Genomic DNA, 21,713 nt, shown 5'->3' with positions numbered 1-21,713 from the left:
TTCCAATAAAATTCCCAACCTGCTCAAGAATCGGGATCCCCGTGTATCCCATCGGTAAATCATGCACTTGTACCCAGAGATCAATCGTATCCAGCACAACATCAATCGGCATCACACCATCCGGAACCCTCTTGCAAACTAACGAATGATTGTTAAACGACCACGGCCCCTCTTCCAGCACATACTCCACATCCGTCTCATGATAAAAAACAAAGAGGAACAGATTCGGTTGAATTTCCGAAACCTGAACCCCTCGTACCGGTTGCCAAACGGATGCCATGACTTGCCGCATATACTCTGCCTTAATGATTTTGTTCGTCAGAAAACGGCCCACAACGCCCCACGTCTGCTCCGTCACCGCCTGGCCACCGCCTTCGGCCATCCCTGCCGGCGCAAACACGGCATCCTCCTCCTCGTCTAGAACAATGTCCGCCCACCGTCGTGTCAGCGCCGCTACACCGTCCCCCTCCGTCGCTGCCATACGCACTTGCCCGCTGCGACTAGCGTCGCCAAACAGTGATGATCACCGGAAAAAACAATGGAAACCGTCGGAAACCTAGCAACCCCTAGGGGAGGAGAAAACTCTAGCAAACCCTAGAGAGTAATTTTTCAATTTTATTCAATAATTTGTAAAGTCCGGAGAATATAATTGTGTTGTATTCAATAATCCATTAACTCGAAGATATAAATTAGAAATGAGTTAATTAATGAAATGGTCCCTTGACTATAACGAAATTACCGATTTGGTTTTTGATTATTTTTTTTACCAATTAAGTCCCTCAACTTTAAAAATCTTAACTAATTTGGTCTTCCGTTTGTTTTGTCGTTTGACATCTATTAACTCGGGACCAAATTAGTCATTTTGCTACAGTCAAGAGACCATTTCGGTCATCACATGCACCATTTTCTCCAAAAAGTTATTACTAAAATCGTCCCTTGGGCCTTGGACTAAATTTGGACGGAGAAGCTGCTGGCTTCTCCATGAACAGAGCTTCTCCGCCGTTCATGGAGAAGCCATGGCAGCAGGCTGGGCAAGCTACCAGTCTGCCATGGTGTTTTTTTTTTTTTTTTAAATATATATATTTACAATATAATTAATTTATTTTAAAAAAATAAACTTAAAATATTAATTGACGTGGCATCTTACGTGGCAGGTGACTTGAAGGTAACATGCTATAATAGGTCAAATATGTTAATTGCACTATTTGAACTAGTTTAAGGGTTTAATTGAAGATTTTTTTAGTTCGATGGGCTAATTACACTTTAGTATATAATTGGAGAGTCTATTTGACCCTTATCCCTAAATATTTTGATTAATTAAGAAGAAATTAGAAACACGCTCAAAACTTGTTCTCAAATTAGAAAATCACGTGTGAACAGTAATCAGTCCTAGCATCGATTCCTGGCAGCGTATTTCTTCTTTCTTCCTCATTTTTCTTCTACTTCCTTTTGCACTTTCTTCTTCTCTTTCACACCCACCCTCTCACAGCTTCAAACTCGGCACCTTTCTCTTCTTCATCTACAGCGGTCAAACTCGGCGCCTTGGCAGAATGTCTTTTGTGTTGTGTTCGGCGAGAAGGGAATAAGAGATTTCTTATTTGTGTTCTGTGTTTTGTCCACTCTGTTGTCAGCAACTGGAAACTGCTTCTCACCTTTTCATGGAATGTCAACGAAGTAATTAAGATTTTATGGTGTGGACAGTTTGCAATTTTGCCTTCTGAGAATATACTGTTAATTACAAAGGTTGGCTGTCTCACGTAATGCATGCAGAGGATGAAGAGACTAAACGTACATAAATGTGTGGCTAAGAACTGGAGAATGAATACACCAACATAATTACAGAATCGGATTTTGTTACATTACAACTGATGTTAGTATATTGGATAAAATCAGTGACAAGCTTACAGTTCTACTTTTTACTTGAGCTCTCACCATTCATCTTCTTGAGGGAGTCAAACAAGGATGGAGTATGTTGGGTGTTTGATGACTTGGCAAAGGGATTAGAAGGGCGAACCACCGGCTTCATGCCATCAATTCCCCCATTGCTAACCTTCATCTTTTCCACCTTCTCTCCATCATTAACCTTCTTATGGCTCTTTAAATCTTCTGTTTTGATTCTCACCTCTCCTGCCTTCGCTGATGGAATAGCTCGGGTCTTTAAATCTTCTGTGCTGATTCTCACCTCTCCCGCCTTGGCTGATGGAATAGCTCGGGCTTGTGCAGGTTGTTCTGGCAATCCCGTTTTCCTTGTAGAGGAGGAAGGGGTTGTTGATAAAATGTGCAGTGTTTTACTGCTTTCTGGTGTAATATTGGACACAGCATTGGTTCTGAAGGAAGAGTGGTTCAGGTTTGACTCAGCTATAACGCTGCTCGCCATTGCTTCATTGCTTAAACGTTCCTGCAAGGATGGGTCACTCAATTGGATTATAATGCACATGGATCAAACCACACTAAAAGAATGAATCCAATCAATTAGCTAGTCTACCCATGACCTTATAAACTCATATGTTCTCATTTTTTCAATGTGGCTCTTAACAAATACGGAGTATATTTCACACCGTTTATATAAAATACTCCTCTTTTGCATTGTCATTCAAGGGTTGTGAATGGTTGGTTGGTTGGTTACCTCCAATATGGTGCTGAAGCGTTCTGCCAAGTTTGGTAGCTTCAGGGCTGTAACAAGCTTTATTGCCCCTTTCACTGATTTTTCCAGTGAAAGAAGTTTGACTAGTTCAGTTGCTCTCTCCAGCTTGTCACCTTTCAGGAGAACACAATTACACAAATATGATGTCAGATTCTACCCTCAAAATGACAAAACATGAATATATCCAAACTACAAAATTCACCATTGCAGCAGGATGCAATGAGCCTCAAGATGCATCGATCAAGAGCGGTTTCAAGGTTGAACGCCTCGTCATCAAGCAACGTGCTGTCCTGCCCAACCGCTATCTTTTCCTCGATTGCTTTCTGAACCTGTAATACACTACTAGTATTAATACACGATTCAGAAATGTTAGGTTCAAGCGCTTACCACTACGCCAAAAGCTATAATAGCTAGTAGCGAAGACGCAACTTTATTTCCTTATAGACCGCCATCACATTTTCGAGAGACAGGACTTGGCCTTTTACCAGCCTCCGCCCAACAAGAAAGAAACAAGCATATAAAAGACTAGTGTTTTCATTCTAACTACATCCCATTAAATGCAAGATAGTCAAAAACTACGGAAGTTATTAAAAACGTACCCTGCATAGATGCATGTTATTCAATATGAATTCATTCTCCAGATTTTCTGCTCCGAGATCAGAGGAAGCAAGAGGAAAGGAAAGATCTAATAAAGTGAGGACTGGTTTAGGAGTGGCCTGGAGAAGGAATCAAAAATAAAAAAAGTTTTAACAGTCGAGTTGGCATTATAAATCAAAGTAAAATCCATGAAAAATGAGCTGCCTTACCTGTGGGAAAGAATCAGGGGACTTACAAACAACACAAAACAACTTGCTTGCATTTAATCCAACAACCCAATATTTCTCTTCTGGCTTCTTCAATTTACTTTCACTGGAAGTTGAAATTTTTTATATTAAAAACGGTTCTTCAAATGCATTTACAAATATATCACTATTGGCTATGTGTTGTAGAATATCCAATATTGTACCTGAAGAGAGGAAGCCAATTGCCTCCAAATTGATTTATGAAGACCCTCAACACACCCTACATGTTCAGTTACAATCAAATTATATGGAGTAATAGTTTAATTTAAGTTTCCTCCAATATATATTTTGAGGTAAACTAGTATATGCACCTTAGAATCAGAAGAACTTAGATGGCCTTCCTCACTGAATCCAAACCATGTTAAAGAGGAACCAGGAGTCAATGGGAGTCTCCCTCGTAGAGGTTGTGTACCATTGCGAATATTGAAAACCCTAAATTCAAGAACCTGCAGGATAAAATCATTTTTAGAAATATGTGATTATTGATGGATCTCTTAAGAAAATTACAAGTGCACCTCTGTTTAGAATGGAACAACCTCTAAGCACAGTAAGGAGAAAATGGTGATATTTTTCAATAGCGAAAATTAATTTTGTCCAAGAAGCGCTTATTTAACCTGCTCATTAGAGGGAAGAGAAGGAGACGCATGCGTGACAACTGCAAGTTCATCCTTGAATCCTGCTGCAGTAACTACTGGTCCATCAAGAGAGAGAATATATCTCTGGTATTTCAATCCAAAAAGGGAGAGGTTTATTCAGTTGCAGTTTGAAAATATATTTGGGCATTTGGCAATGTCATTTCAGAAGAACATCCCACAATCAGAAGCTATAACAAGTGAACATGGATATCTATTATGAATTACCTGCAAACCGCTGTCAGAAAAGATGCGAAGAAAATTAAGACTTGTGATGGCAGCTACCCATGCATTTCCAAGTGCCACAGCCCTCACTTCTTCTTCTTCAAATCTCATGGACCACTAAATTTGCACAAATAAAGTACAGATACATTACAAGTAAATACAATAAAAGTAGAAAGGGAGTTCAAACATTTGTTTTTGCAGGTAAACAAGCACAAGCACACATGTTTTGCATTTGGTATTGTGGGGTGGAAATCATCATTTAAAGGCACCATGAATAGGACTAACTAACCTCACTGTTATTAGCCCAGCTACTGAATGGACGATACATAAGCGTGCTCATGTTCTTCTCACCCTTGCATGGATTTGCAAATGCACATCCATTTTCATTTAAAGCAGACATGGTAAAGCCAAAGTAATCAGTCATAGCAGGAACTCGTGGGCCACTACTTGTATCATGAAAATCTATCTGCAATCAAGTAATTACACAGTGACTTCATGTCAGTCTTAAGGTGGTAAAAAGTTTGAGTTTTAGTTTTGATAATAGACAATCTCAAATACCTCTATATGAGAATATCCTTCATGCTCCATAGTGGTTATACTACCAAGCATACTGTAACAGAGAAAGCGCCTCTTTCCAGGTTGCACAGGAGTAGCTCCTGGCTGAAAAGCTTCCTGCATTTTCAGGCCTGTTGATACGGCAGTGCTTTTTAATTCAGCTTTCTTCCTATCCAAGCTAGCTTGGTGATCATGAGCAGGCTTTTTGCGAGATTCAAGTTTTGGAAATGAATCCAACTCATTAAAATCATCCCAGTCCTCATCACAAACAGACTGTTTCCGTAATCTTTTTCGGCTAGGCAGATCAGATTCATCATGGCTATCTTCCCCAGGATCACTCAAACTACCAGCTGCACTGGGTTCTTCTTCATCAAACAGAAGTAATCCATTACTACCATTTGATCCCCAGCTAGGAACATCTTCAGTGGGAGATTTCATTGATGAAGGCACAGCTGATTCCCATAAACCAAATTTCCCCATAGCATCAATGACCGCCAAAGTATTTCCCTGTGGCTTCCATGCCATACAACATATCATATTGTCAAATTTCTGCCTATCAATATCTTGTTTCTTATCAACATCCCATATCAAAACCTGCCTATCTAACCCAGAAGTAGCCATGTACTTTCCATTAGGTGACCATGATAAATAGCAAATAGGCTGCACGTGATCACCTCGTAGTGAAAACAGCCTTTCAGCAGTGTCCCTATCATACATCACCACATCATTCTTCAAACCAGGGACAGCTAGTAGCTCTCCATCAGGACTCCAGCTAAGCATATTTATGAAAGCATCGCCCAAACCTGTGACAGGAGCTATGTCTTTTAGGGTATGAATTATTCTTCCTGACTGAAGTTCCCAATGTATGACAGTCCCTTTGGAATCAACTGAAGCCAGGTATTCACTTTTAGGATCAAAAGCTATTCCAGTGACAGACCCTCGATGCCCTTTAAGAACTCTTGCAACTGAACCATCAATAGTATTTATGAGTTTAATGCCCTCATCATCACCAGCAGCTGCTAACATAGTACCCGATTTGTTGAAAGCAAGTGCCCTTAATGGCAATGTAAATCTAGTAATGTTTGTCTCAAACTCCCCACCTGATGGAAATAATCACAATGAAGTATAGAGAAATGAATTCAATTATCCACAATAATATTCCAAGGTGACTGAACTTGCTGAACTCATGAATAAGTGTCTTCAAGTCTTATAGTAAAAAAAAAATCCAGAAAGATACATGGCAAGTCATTCAAAATTAGGAAACTAGCAACTTTACACGTTAAAGGCTATGCCCGGTTTAATTCCAAGTGAATAATAATTCATAATTTTACATATAAATTAGCCATAACTAGGACAATAGACACTTGAACAAAAAAAAATTCTTATGCCAAGAACATACAATACAAATTTAAGCCATAACTGTCATATTCTCGTCCAAATTCACAACTCTTTACCCCTTATTAAATCCTTATTAGACACCTCCATGTTCCAACCATCATCCTTTTACATGCTTAAGATTCTTAATTTCCCAAACAAGCAAAAGAAAATGGGAATTACGAAATACCATATTCCCTATAATCTAGCCTTAAAAGCATTGGTTAAACAAGCAATTGCCTATGTAGACCTAAATAACTACTGCTCCAATTCGCATACAAATATTTAAAATTACAATCAAGAGAAACCAATCAGGATCTTATTCATAGATCACTGATGAATGTATACTAGCGGCAATTCAACATGAATATCATTTCCCATCACAACTGTTATAGAAATGAGAGAAAATTTCCGAGTGCAACTACCAAGTTAATGAGTTTATTTCTTTGTTTCGCAATTCAACATTGTTGTGTAAATAACCCAAAAAATGGCATTTGATTGTAACCTAATTCATCCCAGAAATATGGATAAAAAAGAATTAATTACATTTTGTACAATAAGATAATTAAAAATACAAAAGAGTAAAACAGCATACTTGGGAATTTGTAGAGTTTGACGGAATGGTCAACGGAGCCGGAGGCGAGGCAGGTGGAATTAGAGCTGAGAGCCAGAGCGGTGACACCATCTCTATGATTTCTCAGAACTTTGGGCGGAGTGGCGGGAAAAATGGCATCGTGAATGCAAATCGAGGAATCGGAAGAGGAGGCTGTGACGATGTGGTCGCCGCTCTGGTCCCATAAAATGGAGCACACGGAGGCGTCGTCGCTGCTGTTCTTGTGGGCTTCTCGAAGCTTAATGGAGCGAATCTTCATGGCTGATTCTCAATCTTGATCTCGTATTCTCGAAGGAGTGTTTTGGTTGAGTTTAGTTTGTGATAGTTAGAAATGCGTGTTAGGTTTTAGTGGGACGATGCTTTGTATCTGGCGGGAAAGTGGTGGCGGGTTATTTTGATTTTTCGCGCGAACCGTGGGTTTTCATTCTCAATTCTTTACTGAATGATAAGCGTGACTAACATTCCATATTAGGTTAGCTCCATAAGACGGGTCGAGTCAAAAGAATGTGAAGAGTCAAAACAGTTTGAATCACGATATATGAAATTAGTAATTCTATTTGTTTTGTTTGGCATATTTTATTGTGGAACATGGTCTAAAAGAGTATCATTTTTTTTAATGAAAAAAGAAATGAAAATCATTCCGTGTAATTAATTCTGTTTGTATAACATATTTAATTTCATTTCATATACTTTTATTTCAGCACAACTAAAGTTTCATTTTGTTTCAACTACAATTTCATTTGATATTATACATACAGTAGTCTTATTATATCGAGACATGTTATTGAATTCATTTTATATACACCGTAGTTTTATTATAACACCACTAAATTATAATTTTAATTCAATTACGATTTCATTGGACAATATACACTCAAATATGTGAAATTGTTATTCAGTTTCATTTTATATATACTGTTGTTTCACTACAACACAACTAAAGTATCATTTTGATATAGCTACAGTTTCATTTGATAATATGCGCTCATACCATGTTATTCAGTTTCTTTTTATACATACTGTAGTTTCATTTCAGCACAATTAAAGTATTATTTCAATTCACCTATAGTTTTATTTGACAATATACACTTAATATGTGAGACATGTTATTCAGATTCATTTTATATATACTTTAATTTCATTTCAACACAACTAAAGTATAATTTCAATTCAATTACAATTTCATTTGATAATATAAACACGATATGTGAGACTAGTTATTCAGTTTCATTTTAGATACAATGTAGTTTCATTTTACTCTAAACACACCATAAATACAAGATTTGTTAATTAATATTGTGACCGTCATTTCTTTACTTAAAGAAAAGGCGCCGTTTTCGAATGAAACTGTAGTTATATTGAAATGAAATTGTGGTTGTGTTGAACTGACACTACAGTGTATATAAAAAGAAACTGAATAAAAGAGTTAGTTTTTTTGGAACGATGTGAAAAGGGTGTCGTTTCTTTCATTAAACAAAACGACGTCATTTTGAAACTCGGTGCATAATCGATTATGCACTGCGGTGCACGATATAATTTGCCCAGCATGTAGCGTTGGGCTAAATGGCAGCCCATTACACACAGCCCAAATATGAGATGAATATATTAGATGTTTGCTAGCCCAATTTGCTTAAATGCTTAGCCCAACCACGTCCTATACCCGTTGCCATTTAAGATAGGCTGGGTTGAACCGGAAACTCCACGTCATTTCTAGAGTGTTCATGTGGGTTTCGTCCTCTTAGCTAGTTTACGCGTTGTTATATCGTGGACCGCGGTGTACGGCGCCGTTACAATTAACGGAGTGTATTTTTTGTGTATTAATTACCAACTGAAACTACAGTGTATCTATGTTGGAAAATAGTCGCAACGTCAACGCGCGATCTGGAAACCTTTTAAGAAGCACGGACACTACGGGTGTATGGTTGAAAGGAAATCTGTGTCGTGTTATAATAACACTACCTTAAAAGCGTTATTTGCCCGGTGACGGCGCAGTTAGAATCCTGGCACGCTTTCGACAGGCTACACAGACCTACTACGGATAGCTTGCACTAGCAATCACGTAGGCGAAACTCACTATTGCTCAGACGAAGGGAGAGAGAAGGAAAATATAATAAATAACTAGAATTCAAGTGTGTTCTAAAACGATGTTGGGAGCTGCTATTTATAGTAAGCAGCCCCCCCCCCCATCCCACCCACAAAAATGGACAAAGTGTGTTGTCCGCACACTAGCGCCAATGGCGCTGCTCCTAAGAAAGGAGCGCATTGTGCGCTACCACACAAATGAAATGGAGAAGTCATTCTCCATTATTCCAATAACAAATGTAAAAGGGGTGGAGGTGGACCAACATTCACTTTCATCTTTTATAATTTGCCATAGTTTAGCAGGCAAATTATGCTGTGCAACCGTGTGCACCATGTATGGTGCACACGGTTGCAAAAACGACGTCGTTTTACTTTTAAAAAAAAATCATTTTCGATTCTCGTTAGTTACGTAAACATATGTTCATAATTTTATAATTTCACATTTTGAATGTATAGTTATGAATGTGTAGTTATGCAATTCTGAATGTATAGTTATGAAGTTATGGATGTGTAGTTATGCATGCAATTTTGAATGTATAGTTATGAAGTTAGAATTTTACATTCTGAATGTATAGTTATGAAGTTATGGATGTGTAGTTATGCAATTCTGAATGTATAGTTATGAATTGAAGTTATGGATGTGTAGTTATGCAATTATGAATGTATAGTTATAAAGTTATGGATGTGTAGTTATGTAATTCTGAATGTATAGTAATGACATTATAGATGTGTTGTTATGCAATTCCGAATGTATAGTTATGAAATTATGGATGTATAGTTCAAATTATGCACAACATAACACCGTTAACGACAATCGAAACTGTTTTTTTTTTTTTTTAAGTTGGATGTCAAAACGACGTCGTTTTTGCAATCGTGTGCACCATGGTGCACACGGTTGCACAACATAATGACTCAGTTTAGCGTGAATACGCCATTACAACATGTCATCTCTATGGACTGAAGCTTCTGTCCAGCTATTTTGCACGATTCAAGCATAATTATCGGAAGAAACCCTAAGCCCTAAGGTTCGGATCTAGATAAGTATTTTCAGACCATTTATATATATATATATATATATATATATATATATATATATATATATATATATATATATACATTATATTTACATGAAAATTTGTTATATTTATGTTTAAAAAGTCCTATAAATCATCTAAAACATAAAGTTTTAGTCTTTATATCATTTTTATGTAGCTTTAGATTTGTTATGTTCTCGGGTGTTTTATTTTATCAAGAATTTCTTATTCCCTTGCATGATTATGAAAAGAGTTACGTTGTTTGAGTTAAGAATTTCTTAAATTGTTTGTAAGTTTCTTTTTTTTTTTTTTTGAAAACAAATGCAAACGCTTCATTAATAGCTTAACAAAACAGAAATACAAACGGGTGGGATAACAACCCACACTCCTGAGACAGACAAAGAACCAGTTGCCCGAGCTAACTCGTGAGCCACTCGATTCGTTGTTCTCTTAACATGGCGGACACTAACGTCCCCAATGTCACTAGCAATTAACAAACATTGCTTAACAATCAAACCTGCGTACGAATAATATAAACTACAAGAATTGAAAGCATTACACAAAAATTCAGACAACCAGATTCAATAATAATAGTGTTACGTTGTAAACCTTTCAACCATGTTAAAGCCTCCTTGACCGCAAGCACCTCAACCATGAAAGGATCATGACTACAATCGATGCGTTCACTCCTTGCTGCCACAAAGCGTCCGTCGTGATCACGAACAACCGCACCAAACCCAGCTCCGTTTGAAAAAATAGCAGCATCCACATTGCACTTTAGGCTGTTGTTTGGCAGTGGTTCCCAGCAAGATACACAACTGTTATTACCTTCCCTTTGTGTAGTTGTTTGTAAGTTGTTTTAATACAACTTAGATAAACTAAGAGTTATGTTCATCTATGTTAAAACAGTGTAGACATTTATGCAAATTTTATTAATTTCTACGGTCTTTTATAGGGTCCACATGTTTTGTTTTATTAATGTGTACTCATTGTCTTGCATGAACATGATTTAGTTTCTGGTTTCAATGGGCAAAACCGTTTAATCAATTATTCATTTTTTTGGAGTTAGGGTATAGTTGGAAGAAATCTTCAATGACTTATTTCATTTATTTTTCATGCAGTTTGAAATATGTGCCTTGGTTTTCATTCAGTTTGTATTATGTGCCAATTTGGAATGTTTTCATTCTGTTTTTAAAGTCTTAATAGTATACTAAAATTGTGTTTCACTTGATCTATTCCTTTGGTCAGCTTTGTAATGTGACAACAAATGCAATCTGTCACTCAACTCAACTTTCCAGATTTTATGGTCTTTTGTGTAGGCCTTATATCTCTTTGTAATTTCTTGTGATAATAAATAGCTTTGTTCATTAGTTCCATTATTTTTAACTAACTCTTTTTTAATGATGATGATGATGATGATATAGTTTCGATGCATCGCTTCAAATGTATAAGATATTTTGAGATTGTTTTCCACACATTTAAACTGCCGTAAAAGTACCTAGAACTTCGGGATTCTCCAGGATTATCTCCATAAAAATTAGACGGTGGAATTAATATTTTTTTATATATCCAATGCTATAAACAATCGGATGTACGCATTTGATATCTATGCTCTAAACGGTGCCGTTTGTTTAGGCGGGAATTTTTTTTTTTTCCTTTAAGCATTTACTTCTTCTCATCGCTATTTTATAATAGATATTGGGAAAGTATTAATTATTATAGGTCTGTTACTATTAATAAATAACAGTTATAGCAATAGAAAAATACCCCCGAAAAATCATACAACTGTTCAATGGTATGGGTCTTGAGTGTATCCCCATTAATTTCATCTTCTAGTGTAGCTGACGAAATTCTTATGTATTCAAAGATAGTTTTGGGGTTGAGGTAACTCCGAACCTTATGAAAAAATATTCAAAGTATCAAATATCAAAAGATATAAATTTAGAAATAGTTATATTTATTACCGCTTTTAAAAATCACAAATCTCTTGATAATTTGTATCTACCACAATCTTGGTGGTATTTCATGTGTTAGATATTGAAACCTCGCCTATATCATTAGAATAATGATTGTCAAATATGAACTCTACGAAACACAGAATATGCCAAAAATAGTAGGAAAAAAAAGTGAATATAGAATAGTAACTTACTGTTGTACATTTTTTGCACGACAAAACTGAATGTGTAAAATAACTGGATTAGGGTTGTCATAGTTGACATGCTGTAATAGTTGATCAACATATTGCTCTAAAAATATGCAAAGTAAACGTCTCTCTCTGAAAAGGGAAATAAAAGATTGTGATAATGCGTACACACATTAGGAAAACACATATAATTCATATAAGGCGTACAACATATTCGCTGTTCTCTTAACATGGCGGACACTAACGTCCCCAATGTCACCAGCAATTGACAAACATTGCTTATCAATCAACCCAACGTACGAATAATCTAAACTACAAGAATTGAAAGCATTACACAAAAATTCAGACAATCAGATTCAATAATTATAGTGTTACGTTGTAAACCTTTCAACCATGTTAAAGACTCCTTGACCGCAAGCGCCTCAACCATGAAAGGATCATGACTACAATCGATGCGTCCACTCCTTGCTGCCACAAAGCGTCCATCGTGATCACGAACAACCACACCGAACCCAGCTCTGTTCGAAAAAATAGCAGCGTCCCCATTGCACTGTAGGCTGTTGTTTGGCGGTGGTTCCCAGCAAGATACACAACTGTTATTACCTTCCCTTCGTGTAGTTGTTTGTTTAACGTTTTCCTTATGTTATTATTGTTATTATTAAGGTAATAATAATAATAATAATAATAATAATAATAATAATAATAATATTAAGTAAATATGTGGTGCAAATCAATAGGCTGAATAAGTATTAGAACTTAGTTAGCATTAGGTAATTAGTTGCCTACATTGATGGGATGTAGGTATTTAGACTCTCAAGTCCTCTCACTGCTTAGTTGACGTATCATACACCATCTAGAGTCACTGAGAGAAACACAATCAATCTACGGTGATTTCACAGCAGCCCGAGGAACTCCCGTTCGTCAAACCACGAGTCCAGGCGATCAAGGTTCTAAGCTATGGCTGGAGGTTAGTGGATCTAACTTGTTTATTTATTGCCACGTATAAAGTGTTCTCTGCGTGGATTATGTGCTTACATTTGGTATCAGTGCTATTTTTTAATCTCTGTCTAGTTTTTTGATTGATTGCATAATCTACAGTTTGTTTTACATATGATATACATTCTTGTATAATTTAGGATTTGTATGTAATTTGCAATCATATCTGTTGGGCTGCTGGAAAATATTTGTGTAATTTTTTTTCCACATTAAGATTAAAAAAAAAAATTTGCAATTGGTTTTTTACGCACTATCTTCACCGTGCGTTCACCGGACCTCCGGTCGACGTTCCATTCGCCGGTGGCCGGATATGCAACTGGCCACAGGGTTCGCCGAATTTGGTTCGCCGACGAACCTCCGTTGTTGACCGAGAACAAACAACGCCGGATTAAAAAAAATTCGGTAGTTCTCCCTTCATTCACGTCAGCAATGGTGACCTTTTTTTCGGTGTTGCCGGATGGTCATATGGCCGGCTGACGTTCCGCGACACGCCGGAGGCAGGTGCACAGCGGGGGCGGTGGTTCGCATGAGGTCAGGCGATGGTGGCAGAGCCGGGATTTCCCGGTGACGCTGCCGCTCTCTCTCCTCCTTCAGGCGACCAGTGCTCGTCCTCCGTCGTCACTGCTTCATCTGATCTTCTGCTCATGACTGCTGCGCACGCTGCTGCTAGGTTTGGTAGCAAATGAAGAAGATGATGTATTAAGTTATGGGCCGGGCCTGGCCCAATTCGGCCAGACCTGGGCTTTATTTAAAAAAAAATCAGTTCTGGGCCTGTTTATTCTTAAGTTCATTGGGCTTCCTGATTTTTTTTTTTTAATTCATCATATTTGGCTTCTTCTTATGGGTTTTATCCAATTGTTTTTTTTTTCTACGTAAAGTTGATATTAAATTATAATTCTTTTGAACAAATTATTAAGTTTCAATTTGTTTGAATTTTAATTTAATATTGAATTTCAGTTTAAATTGTATTAAGTGTTACAATTTAATTGTGGAGCATGAGTTATAATATGCATAATCTGAGCATGTCTCTTTTTTACTGTTTTATTGCACTAATTATTTGATTGTTATAATTATGCATATGTTAGAAAAACATGTTCTTTTAAGTATGAATTTAGTGCCTTTTTAGGTCTGAATTATATGCCTATTATGCATGTTATAGTGCCTTTTAGGTGAATTTAGTGCCTTTTAAGGATAGATTAAGCATATTATTTTACTCATTCGGTCATTGCTCCGCTCGTGCCTTTCTAAAGCTATAAAGCACATAAAGTACATCAAAGTTCTAGTTTACCCAAATTTAAAGCCTTATCCATAGGTGTATAACCATCTTATAGATCTTTCTTTCAAACAATTTTACTTCAAATATGAGAACACATGACTTAGGGAAGTTTCCTGGGGAGGAATACTAGTTCTATGGCCCTGGCTTAAAAGACTTGTTGCTACTAGTCCCCTTGCGACGCTACTCTATCTAAGGAGTTGGTATTTAACCGAGCTTCGTCTCGACCAGCTTTCCTAGGAGTATACCTAAAGATTGTCTATCATGTTTTGGTTTAATTTGTTTGCTAGGCTTTAAATTACCCTTTGCCAAGTGATTACAATTTTGTAATTAAAGAGTAGCCACAACATCTCTAATTGCTTAAATTGTATTTAGATTAACTCACATAAAGAGTTGGCAATATCCTTGTAATTAATTCTATATGATATGGCAAAATTTAGCCCACAGGCAATTTTGTTGTATTTGTATGATTGATTAGGATGAAATGCCAGACTATGATCATAATTTGCCCACAGGGATTATGTATCGACATATAGTTTTGGTATGTAGTTTTGTCATTGAGGGTGGAAAGACCCAAACCGTACCCATTCCGTTTTTCACCATTCAGTTTTGGTAAATTCATTATGTGTAAAAATTTAGCCCACAGGCAATTTTTATGGCATTCGAATTTATCTTTTGCATAAGTTTGCATTGGAAAAATATGCACTTCAGTTCTTTTGTGCCTCGAAAATCAAAACTAACACACTCATAATTTTCTTTCAGCAACTACCCCAACTGTCTCGCACATTAATGTTCCAATGCTTATTCCTAATAATCATAGAGAATGGAAAGATGCCCTCCTCATCTATTTTGGCTGGCTTGAAATGGACTATGCTATCAACCATACAGAGCCCCCGGCAATCACCGCGACAAACACTCAAGAAGCCAAAGAACTTTGGGCTAAATGGGAACGATCCAATCGCCTATGCATCTTGTTCATTAAGTCTCGGCTTCTGAGTGATATTCGTCGCACGATTGATAAACTTACAAAAGTTCAAGACTGTATTGAGGCCATTGACGAGAAGTTTGAAACTCCAGACAAATCCCTAGCAAACACCTTAATAATGAAGTTCATCTCCCTTCGTTTTTCTCCGGCTGATGGTGTGCGCAGTCACATCATGCAACTCAGTGATATTGCAGCTCAACTTGACAAGTTCGAGATTAAACTTCCAGACTCATTTGTGGTGCACTTTGCACTGAATGCTCTCCCTTCTGAGTATAGCACCTTCAAAATTGCTTATAACACACATGACAAGAAATGGTCTGTTAATGACCTAATCAATAAGTGTGTGCAAGAAGAAGGGAGACTACTTCAGGAGCAAAGGGGGGAGAGTGCCATGCTTGCAACAACCAAGCCTAAAGGGAGATCTGGAAAGCGTTCCACTTCAACTAAAGGGAAAGCAAAAGTATCCCCTCAGACTGACATTAAGAAGGAACATAAATGCTTCTTCTGTAAGAAGAAGGGGCATATGAAGAAGGACTGTGCAAAGTTTAAGAAGTGGATGTCTGAGAAAGCTATGATCTCTTCCTTTGTCTGTTTTGAATCCAATATGTCAGACGTTAATGCTAACACTTGGTGGATTGATTCTGGTTCAACAATCCACATTGCAAATTCTTTACAGGATATGCAAAATCTGAGACAACAGATGTCAAATGAGCGAAACATCTTCTCCAGAAATAAGATGGGCTCGCCGGTTGAAGCTGTAGGGACTTGCAGGCTGATTTTAAATAGTGGCTTTGTTTTGGAATTAGAGAGGACATTTTATGTACCAACTTTTTCACGAAATTTGGTTTCCATTTCAAGACTTGTACTGTTGGGATTCAGTTTTAATTTTTCAGACAAGTATTTTAAATTATTTAATAATTCTACTTGTATTGGAAATGGTACGTTGTCTGATGGTCTTTATCGTCTTCACTTACAAAACGATGCAAGTTATAATTCCTTACATGTTCAAACTGGCACCAAACGGTGTAGTATTAACGATAAATCTTCAATGTTGTGGCATCGGAGATTGGGACACATCTCCCTTGAGCGCATTAAAAGATTGGTAAATGATGGAGTACTTTCTACTCTAGACTATACGAACTTTGAGACTTGTGTAGACTGCATTAAAGGCAAGCAGACTAACAAGTCAAAGAAAGGTGCCAATAGAAGTTCAACATTGTTAGAGATAATTCATACTGACATATGCTGTCCAGATATGGATATGCATGGTCAGAAATATTTCATTACCTTTATAGATGACTTCTCTAGATTTACCTATGTGTATTTACTTCATCATAAGTATGAAGCATTGGATGCCTTTAAAACATTTAAGGCTGAAGTTGAAAACCAATGCAAGAAGAAAATACAAATAGTTAGGTCAGACAGATGTGGTGAATATTATGGTAGATACACAGAAAATGGACAAGCTTTGGGTTCGTTTGCTAAATTCCTTCAAGAGCATGGGATTGTTGCCCAATACACCATGCTGGGTTCCCTGGATAAAAATGGTGTTGCTGAAAGAAGGAATCAGACTCTTTTGGACATGGTGCGGAGTATGCTAAGCAACTCCACACTTCCAAAATCATTGTGGGCCGACGCTCTCAAGACGGCAACGTATATATTGAACCGGGTTCCGACCAAGGCTGTCCCCAAAACACCTTTTGAGCTTTTCAAAGGTTGGAAACCGAGTTTGCATCATATGCGTGTTTGGGGATGTCCGTCTGAGGTGAGGATTTATAACCCACATGAAAAGAAACTTGAGCCGAGGACTATTAGTGCTTTCTTTATTGGATATGTACAATCTTCTAAGGGTTATAGGTTTTATTGTCAAAACATATTACTAGGATAGTGGAATCAAGAAATGCTAATTAGTTTCTTGAAGATGACTTGATCAGTGGGAGAGATCGATTTAAGGACTTAGTTCCTTTATTTGATCATGTTGACTCTTGCGCTTCTACGTCATCTGACGGAGTTGTACTTATACGCAACGGGCCTTCAGTCCCGCCTGCGGTTGTGCAACCCATTGTTGAGATTCCACAAGCTGTTGAAACTCAACCATTGGAAGAACAAGTTCAGGACTTACAGCAACCTCCTGAACTAAGCTTCAGCAAGATCCTGGACCCACACAGACCGAAATTGAACCAATTCAAGAACTACATCCAGTTCCTGAAGAGGTAGTTGCGCCACAACCTTCACAAGGTACTGGTGTTCCAACATTAAGACGGTCTACTCGGGTGAGGTGTTCAGCAGTTCCTAGCTATTATGTATCGTATCTACAAGAATCTGACATTGAAGTCGAAAATGATCCCGTAACGTTTTCACAAGCTACAAATTGTGCACAGTCCGATTTGTGGTTAGAAGCCATGAAAGATGAAATGAATTCCATGAAGAGTAATGGAGTTTGGAACCTTGTTGAGTTACCTAATGGGGCCAAGCCGATTGGCTGTAAATGGGTATTTAAAACCAAAAGAGACTCATTAGGTAACATTGAGAGGTATAAGGCCAGACTCGTTGCTAAGGGATTTACTCAAAAAGAAGGAATTGATTACAAGGAGACCTTTTCTCCTGTATCAAAGAAAGATTCTCTTCAAATCATTCTGGCTTTAGTTGCACACTTTAACCTTGAGTTGCAACAAATGGATGTGAAAACCGCGTTCATAAATGGTGATCTAGAAGAGGAAGTTTATATGAAACAACTTGAAGGTTTCTCTTCTAGAGGTGGTGAGGATTTGGTGTGTAGGCTTAGGAAGTCCATATACGGTTTAAAACAAGCCTCCCGTCAGTGGTATATTATGTTTGATGGGGTTATTTCATCATTTGGTTTTGTTGAAAGTCTCTTAGATCCTTGTATATACCAGAAAGTTAGTGGGAGTAAAATCTGTTACCTTGTTTTATATGTGGATCATATCCTACTCGCCACTAATAAGGTGGGGATGCTTCGCGACGTGAAACAGTTCCTTTCCAAAAATTTTGATATGAAAGATATGGGTGAAGCATCTTATGTCATTGGCATAAAGATTCATAGGGATAGGTCCCGGGGCATACTGGGTCTATCGCAGGAAACCTATATTAACAAAGTTTTGGAAAGATTTCGGATGTAAAATTGTTCACCGAATGTTGCTCCCATTGCAAAAGGGGATAAGTTTAGTTTGGACCATTGTCCTAAGAACGACTTGGAGAAGGAGCGTATGAAGGATATTCCATATGCTGAAGCGGTTGGATGTCTTGGCTATATTCAAGTTTGTACAAGGCCCGACATTGCCTTTGTCGTCGGTATGTTAGGGTGGTACTTGCATAATCCAGGCATGGACCACTGGGGAGCTGTGAAGAGAGTTTTGAGGTATCTCAAAGGTACCAAAGACTTCAAGTTGGGTTTTAAGCACACGGACATCTTGGATGTTGTTGGTTATTCTGATGCGGATTTTGCTGGCTGTGTTGATTCTCGGAGATCAACTTCCGGGTACGTCTTCATATTGGCTGGTGGGGCTATTTCATGGAGAAGTGTTAAACAATCCTTAATAACTACTTCTACCATGGAAGCCGAGTTCGTGTCCTGTTTCGAGGCCACTTCGCAAGGTGTGTGGCTCAAGAATTTCATCTCCGGGCTTAGAATTGTGGATTCTATATCTAAGCCGTTGAAAGTTTACTGTGACAACTTAGCTGCAGTCTTCCTAGCTAAGAACGAAAAATGTGGGAGTCGAAGTAAACACATCGACATCAAGTTCTTAGCCATTAGGGAGCGTGTCAAGAATAAATTTGTATTCATTGAACACATTAATACTGAGTTGATACTAGCAGATCCCTTGACTAAAGGCATGCCTCCATTTAAATTCAAGGATCTGATTCAGAAAATGGGACTTTCGTCCACTTTGTAAATTTGTATATACATTTAGTTCAGATAATGAAATTCTTTTGCACTTCAGTTTTCTTCAGATACTTCAGATATTTTCTTTGAATGTGTACACAATTCAGTTTGATCTCAATAAGAAAATATACTTTAGTGGACTTGAAATGAACATATGGTTTATTTCATTAAGTTTGATTACCTAAGTACTCGAAGGCAATTTGCATTTGATCATAATGGGTATTACTCGTGTTAAGAAGGACATATCATTATGGTTGGTTTGATCTTGTTCTTCGGGTTCCGCATTTGCACCAAGTGGGAGAATGTAACATTTTCCTTATGTTATTATTGTTATTATTAAGGTTATAATAATAATATTATTATTAAGTAAAATGTGGTGTAAATCAATAGGCTGAATAAGTATTAGAACTTAGTCAGCATTAGGTAATTAGTTGCCTACATTGATGGGATGTAGGTATTTAGACTCCCAAGTCCTCTCACTGCTTAGTTGACGTATCATACACCATCTAGAGTCACTGAGAGAAGTGAGAGAAACACAATCAATCTACGGTGATTTCACAGCAGCCCGAGGAACTCCCGTTCGTCAGACCACGAGTCCAGGCGATCAAGGTTCTAAGCTATGGCGGGAGGTTAGTGGATCTAACTTGTTTATTTATTGCCACGTATAAAGTGTTCTCTGCGTGGATTATGACTACAAAAAAAACACAAAAATAACGACGGATTTAGCGACGGACGACTTCCGTTGCTAACTTAGCGACGGAATAGCGACAAATTAGTGACAGATTTTATTTTTTTTGTTAAATGAATATTTAACGACGGACTAGCGACGGATTTATGACGGATATTGCGACCGAATATTTCCGTAGTTAAAAACGTAGCTAAATTTAGCGGTAAATGTTGGCGCAAAAACTAGAGACAAAATTGCGACGAATTTGCAACGGAATTTTGCACGGGGCAATTTTACTATTTTAATTGCTACAGAATAGCGACGGAAAGATATATCCGTCGTTAAAGTTTCAAGAGGCATTTTTTGTGCTTGCAATATAGCGACGGATTTGCTTATCCGTCGCTAGATAGCTACGGAATCCATTGTTGTCGCTATATTTGTAACACGGATTTAATTGCGATTCATATTCTAGTACGAATATGTTGATCCGTCGCTAGAAATAGCGACGGATCCACAAATCCGTCGCTACATTTATAACGGGAGATTAATTGCTGAATTTTTTTAATATGTAGCGACGGATATGGCAATCTGTCGCTAGAATTTGCAATAGATTAATTTTTACGCTCAGACAACCCTCGCTGCCTCAAACCCTACCTACCTCACAAAACGCTCAAGTTCTCTTTCAAACTCTCAGACGACCGCCGTTAGTTTCCTTCGCCCATCGCTCAGACGACCGCCGTTAGTTTCCTCCGCCCATCGCTCAGACGACCGCTGCTCGCAGCTTAAAACCCACCAATCGCTCAGACGCCCTACGCTCAGATGACCATCGCTCATCGCTCACCACCCACCGCCCAAGCCGATCGGCGCTGCTTTTCCGCCGATGGCCCTGCTTCTCCGCCGACGGCCCTGCTTCTCCGCCGACGGCCCTGCTACCCCGCTGCTTCTTGGTTAGTAAATATTTACGCATTGCAGAGTGCATTAACAGTCAATTATTGAGTGTTACTGTCAAGTATTTTGATAAAATTTTATTGTGTTACCGTCACAATTGAGTGCATTTTTCCTCCTGAGTCTCCTTCTCTTTTAGCCCTAGGTTAAGTGGTGAGTTTTCTTCTTTCATTTATCCATTCCATTATCCTGTTAACTTATCTTGAGATAAGGTTATTTGATATGTTTATGTGGGTGTCTACTGTGGGTTTTGCGATGGATTTAGAAGTGCTAAGAGTATTATCATATAGAAGTCACCAGTATTATCATCTAAGTTTATTCAGTTGTTTTACTATGCTGAAGCTACTAAGAAATGTTGTAGGCAGCCTAGGACTATGAACAATTCTCAAAGCTAAGAGTGATTGCTGCAACCATTTCTGAACATTGTACTCTATCTTTTGTTCTTAATCTATCTTTTGCTAGAAAGTACCGGAGGTCTAGCTGATAACAGGTTATGACTTGTTCTTAATCTATCTTTTGTTTATGACACATATCATTTTGATACTTATTTACTAAATTCATGACTCATTATGTAGACATTATGTCAGTGAAGCCTCAATCATTCAGGGTGTCTGATAGATGGTTCATGTATTTATTCTCTGCCCACTTATTCCCGTAAGTTATTGCCTTGGGATAAAGGAGACTTTGATGAGTCAAACACATTGTTATTGGATGATTCTCCATACAAGGCCCTTCTTAATCCTGTAAGTTATCCCCTATTATATTCTAATACAGGGCTCTAATTTTAAAGCTTATTTTT

General features: G+C 37.8%; 1 protein-coding gene across 1 annotated transcript; it reads right to left on the bottom strand.

Moving 5' to 3' along the window:
• Positions 1-1,822: 1,822 nt before the first annotated feature.
• On the bottom strand, positions 1,823-7,252 carry LOC109184160 (WD repeat and HMG-box DNA-binding protein 1). Its single transcript, XM_019334201.1, has 12 exons — positions 6,868-7,252; positions 4,902-5,998; positions 4,633-4,809; positions 4,347-4,460; positions 4,101-4,205; positions 3,798-3,932; positions 3,651-3,706; positions 3,451-3,553; positions 3,244-3,360; positions 2,847-2,973; positions 2,627-2,757; positions 1,823-2,398 (listed from the first exon to the last, which is right to left on the bottom strand). The coding sequence occupies exons 1-12, from the start codon at positions 7,142-7,144 to the stop codon at positions 1,910-1,912; spliced, it is 2,928 nt and encodes a 975-aa protein (XP_019189746.1). The 5' UTR covers positions 7,145-7,252; the 3' UTR covers positions 1,823-1,909.
• Between the last annotated feature and the right edge of the window lie 14,461 nt (positions 7,253-21,713).

The sequence above is a fragment of the Ipomoea nil genome, unplaced genomic scaffold (genome assembly GCF_001879475.1).
Source record: "Ipomoea nil cultivar Tokyo-kokei standard unplaced genomic scaffold, Asagao_1.1 scaffold1250, whole genome shotgun sequence".
Taxonomy (NCBI): domain Eukaryota; kingdom Viridiplantae; phylum Streptophyta; class Magnoliopsida; order Solanales; family Convolvulaceae; genus Ipomoea; species Ipomoea nil.
This window is presented reverse-complemented; position numbering and strand designations above follow the sequence as displayed.

Excerpts from the sequence above, each read along its gene's own strand:
- LOC109184160 (XM_019334201.1), bottom strand. The coding sequence starts at position 7,144 with ATGAAGATTCGCTCCATTAAGCTTCGAGAAGCCCACAAGAACAGCAGC. Across the intron at positions 3,707-3,797 it reads TAAGTTCTTCTGATTCTAAG|GGTGTGTTGAGGGTCTTCAT; the intron begins GTGCATATACTA and ends CTGAACATGTAG. Across the intron at positions 2,399-2,626 it reads GCTTCAGCACCATATTGGAG|GAACGTTTAAGCAATGAAGC; the intron begins GTAACCAACCAA and ends CCATCCTTGCAG.